We start from the raw sequence: 4,826 nt of genomic DNA on the forward strand, positions 1-4,826 counted from the left end.
CCCGCCCTATAGGTAAATGTATTTTCTCTAATTTCATGGTCAGCCGAGTTAGCTATGATTCGTTAATTACATTACATTACATTAATTACATTACATGGCGGAATACGCAACACATTGACGGAATGCTCGATTGTTGGATCGTGGAGTAACAGAAAATTTGGATTTGGCGCTTTGTAAGAAAGATGGGGACAGGCTGAGATTGTAAGCAAGACACTACCGCACATACAACCGTTCGTTAAGTCGAGTGCTCAGAATCTATTTGAATAAAAATGAAGATTCTTTTCGAAGGAATTCTCGAGTGAGATTTCTCGTGGATCGTCAACGACCTAGTTAACCCACGAAGGATTAATTATCAGAGGTCCAAGACCAGATCGAAGAACGATTTATATGGATGAAAAAGTACGGCAGTTTATCCCACGCGATACGTTAAAAAATGTAGAAGTTTCCTTCAAATCGTTAAAAACGAATCGCTTAAAGCAATCTCGAAATATACATACGCTAACGCAATAGCAAAGTGAAGACGCTGTAGGATGACCAAATCACAATTGCTCAAGAGTACCCATAAACCGAACCTGTCCCAAAAACCACACCCAGAACTTCGAACACCTCTCCGCTAGAAAACCACTAATAAACATGTAAGCGTCGCCGTCTTATCTCGGAGGTATCCAGCGTAGAACCCGGGCGAGAAAACCGTAAGAGGAAGGATGGATCGGAGCGCGTAACAGGTCGAGCGAGGAGAAAAGGCCGATCGCGGACAAGCAGGCTTTCAAAGACCACCGATAGGTATCCACACATAAATCCGTATCACGTGTGTAGGTCGTATTTTCCCTGGCTTCGTTCGATCCTAGAGAGATCCCACGAGTAGAGAGAAGAGAGAGAGAGAGAGAGAGAGAGAGAGAGAGAGAGAGAGAGAGAGAGAGAGAGAGAGAGAGAGAGAGAGAGAGAGAGAGAGAGAGAGAGAGAGAGAGAGAGAGAGAGAGAGAGAGAGAGAAAGTCTAATTTACCTAAAACGCGTTATCTGGTGGCTCGGTCTGCGGGAAAGTAAACGCACGCGGCAGAAAACAGAGACAGCCCGTGGCCCGTGGTTGCCTTAATGAGGTCCAATTACTATCGGATGGGTCACTTAGTATGCGGTACCGATATTCCACGGTGCACCACATTAGTGGGACGGTAGACAAGGAAGGGGAGGGGGGAGGAAACGGAGTTGAGAGGAAAGAGAGACGAGAAGAGCAAGGGTCAACACCCTTCGGAGGGAGAGAACCGCGGTCTAACGAGAGAGACTCCACTGGCTTCGTCCTGTCGTTCGATTCGACTCGTACGAGTTCCCGCGAGCGCACGTGCGCCGAGGAATCCACCGATTGAATATTATTCGCGGTCCTTATCGATCGCTGCCGCCGCGGGAACACCGAAGGACATCGCGATGAAAGCGCAGTCCCCGCTTTGCTCTAACCATTCTCCGCTATTCTTGCCTGACGGCTCAACCTGGCCGCTTGTCGTCTCCGCGAGGTCACCATTTTTCACCCTTTCGCAGCGAGGAAATAATAGATGCTCGAAGAATAAGAAGGAAAAGAAAATCGTTTAAACGTACGGTACAAAGAAATATGCTCTCGATTGTATTAACGTGGATTTGTAGACTCGTCCATTTGCATCGTGTGGTACGTTGGAGGCCGTATTTCATAATGATCGTGACACCTGTATCAATATGTATCACTCTTGTCGGTGGCCTTTTACTATTGAGATACGCGTAATAAAAATTTTCTCCCATTGATCGCTATGCCGTTATTACAAATTGTATCAGGCGCGCATGAAATGTCGTTTTTCTGACAAAGGCTTGAGATATACTGGCAGAATTCCAAAGAAAGTAAATTCGAGGCTGAAGAAAAGTAATACGAAATTCATTCTGGAATAGTGGCTAGATAAATCGAAGGGAACAAACGTTTAGCTCGGTGTTAACTGTCGCACTTGTGTAACGGCGCAGTCGTCACTAGAAACTTTTTTACGAATTACGTGAAATCTGTGCAAAGCTGCACTGACTTTTCCTTACATTACGGCACCGTTCTTACGGCTCGATTTACGAGCCTTTCCCTGGAAAATTATTTATTGAAAATAAACCGCCTCTTGGTTACACGGCTATTTGCATACTGAGCGAAACCTGAGACATTTATGTTTCCACGGGATCGCGAAATGCGGCGAAATTCACGGATAAATTTTCCATCGTTCGTTTGTCTCCGGCTTTCGAAATTTTTTTCCAATTTACGCTTCATCGTAGGTCCTCTTACTTCGGTAAAACTTCCTAAACTTTCTTCCATAAACAAATGTGGAAATAGAAAGTACTAATTTCTCACAGTGGAATGGAAAGTTAAAAAAAAAAGAATTATTAAACCGTCGGTCAGTTACTAATTTCTATATCAAAGCTTGTTTCGGATATTAAAACTTAAAGTTTGTCAAGAGTCGATCAGAAATAGAGTCGATAGGAAAGAGAGTGAAACGTTTCGATTATCAGCCGTATGGTACACGAGAAAAAGTTTCCGCCATGTGTCACGTTTTCGAAGACAATCGCGTTATGCCCACGAAACCGTTCTCGAAGGAGGACGATCTGAGATAATCGATTAGTCGCGCTCGATTCTCTCGTCCACTTATGGATTCGAGCCGGGCGAGCGTTTTTCGCATCCATCGGAATGGGACTTTCTCACCTTCCTCGCTGATAGTCCGACGTGTACGTGCCTGTTGTTCCCTGTCGCGATTCGACACGGCTTATTAAACTTCCCGCCTTTTTAAATCGGAGTGAACGCGATGAGGCGCGACTTCGAGCCGATACCGGAGACCATAGATTGCCGTTAATTCGATCTTTCGCCGGTGATTTTAACGAGTAGGTGAAGCGCCAATTTATCGTCCAATCACATTTTCTTATTTTCCGGATTAATATTCACAGTGCTGTTTTAAAATCTTGATTCCTATCGAATAATTTTTTTAACGCTACAAAGACAGTTCGTAAGTGAACACGAATTTCGTAAGTTCAATTTCCTTGTTTTAACGCGATTTAACTTTCTTCTTTGTATATGTTATTTCCCGTAATGTCTCTTACGCTATCGATCGAAAGTTAAATAAATAGAAAGACAAAGAAAATTTCTGCTAGTTTTCGTATCGTTATTTACGAAATAACGACGATATTAGCAAAAAATTGCAATATTTATCTAGTATCGACTAAAAAGCGATCGCTCTTTAACCAGATATCGTTACTGTATTTAATTGTCCCGTTTAAGAACAAAATAATTGGATCGGCTATGTATAAGAAGCTGAAGCCCTTCAGTAGCGTAAGCCATCTTACAATCCAGGTTGAAACGATGATTAAACAGATGCCTTACCTTGCACCCCTCGCAGGTGAACGCTCCGAAATGAAAACCGGCGGCCGGCTCGCCACAGACCTTGCACACTTGATTCATCTGCAATTATAGAAATTATGTTATTCGAAGGATAGCGGTGCGTCAGTCAGTTAGCGCGGTTCATCCTTGGCGAGATAAAGAGACGAAGAGGCCGACTCGTATACCAAGCGGGGAGGAGGAGGTTAGTCGTGGAACAGAGAACGGACGAGAGGGAAGAACAGGGCGAGGAAGGGAGAAGGAGGGGTGACGAACCGGTTCTCCGCGTTCGCTTCGATTTTTATTCCTCCCACAATATCTTACGGATGTTCGAATGCTATTTGGATTACCGGGAAGAGGAGAGCTTGAAAAATTATTCTCCCTCCTTCGCGAGCCGCTTTCTTTACGACCATTATCGCCCCTGACACGGTTCAACGTTGCGCTAATGCTTCAGGCATCCTCCACTCACGACGATCGATTTCGTTCGCGTTCTCATCGCGCCTGTCTTTATTCCCGCATTGTTTCGTTCGACGTGATCTTTGACTTCGGTTCGAGTACAGTTTGTATTTGCCCTAGCAGCCTGCGATACGAACTATCGTTTCCATCGCGCCCATTCATCGTCGCTTCTATTTAATAAACGCCCCTTCTCCGTGCGATTCGTCGCGAGATTGACGGAGGACCATTAACAGTTTTTCCGTCAACTCTGGTCGACTCGACCGGAACTTTTTTCTTTTTTTTCACGCACAGATCCGTTGCCAGTAACAACTGTGAGTCGAATCGGAGGACTGTGGCGTTCATAAATCAGCGCTATCTCGGTAAAAGCCATCGCCATCCGCCGGTGCGCGCGACTCGGTGTCAGGGCGATGGTCGCGTTTCTCGGGTAAAACTGGAATAAAATTAGACCATCGATGATCCGATAAGGGAACCTTACCTATGAGGGGCCTCGAACGCACCTGGCTTCCTCTAATGTCGTTATACCACGTTTATCTCGGCCAAAGATGGCTGGCTCAAATCATTCGACCGACACGCGAGGCCTTGCGAAACACACCGAACCGAGCGTTTTCTAATATACCGGCTGAAAAAGGTTTAATTACATAATTGTGACTAGCTTTTTGAAATTCAACGGGGATGTCGAAGTTTCCAATTCGAGAGAATTATTCAGGCCTCTCCCGGAGAACCGTGTGTCGTTCCTCAAAAAATGACTATATTCGGAAGAACCATGGAAAACACGATTGCCTTTAAACAGTCGATCCTTTTTTAAACGTTTCTGTACCACGATTGATTCACGACCAACGTCAGTGGAGGATTATACTGGCAACCATTCGATAACAAGAAATCTGGTATCGCGGTGAAGAGCATTGTATCGCAATAACGAAGGGTAGTTAATCTCGGCAAAGACGCGTTTTTGCGGCCAGCTCGTCTTAACGAGAATTCAAAGTGAGCGTAATTAGAGTCTAGCCGCGACAC

The 4,826-nt window shown here is 45.0% G+C and overlaps 1 protein-coding gene across 4 annotated transcripts in view; it reads right to left on the bottom strand.

The window, feature by feature from the left end:
- Positions 1 to 4,826, bottom strand: part of LOC100741739 (zygotic gap protein knirps-like) — a 118,323-nt gene that overhangs the window by 25,726 nt on the left and 87,771 nt on the right. For 3 of the 4 annotated variants that reach the window (XM_003488465.4, XM_024366782.2, XM_024366783.2), the window contains one exon: positions 3,366 to 3,443. The exons of the other annotated variant lie outside the window; for it this stretch is intronic. In XM_003488465.4, the coding sequence (XP_003488513.1) occupies positions 3,366 to 3,443 (78 nt within the window). The remainder of the gene's footprint in view (positions 1 to 3,365; positions 3,444 to 4,826) is intronic. 4 annotated transcript variants of the gene reach the window in all.

This window comes from Bombus impatiens, unplaced genomic scaffold (assembly GCF_000188095.3).
Source record: "Bombus impatiens unplaced genomic scaffold, BIMP_2.2 scf_0235, whole genome shotgun sequence".
NCBI classification, from domain to species: Eukaryota; Metazoa; Arthropoda; class Insecta; order Hymenoptera; family Apidae; genus Bombus; species Bombus impatiens.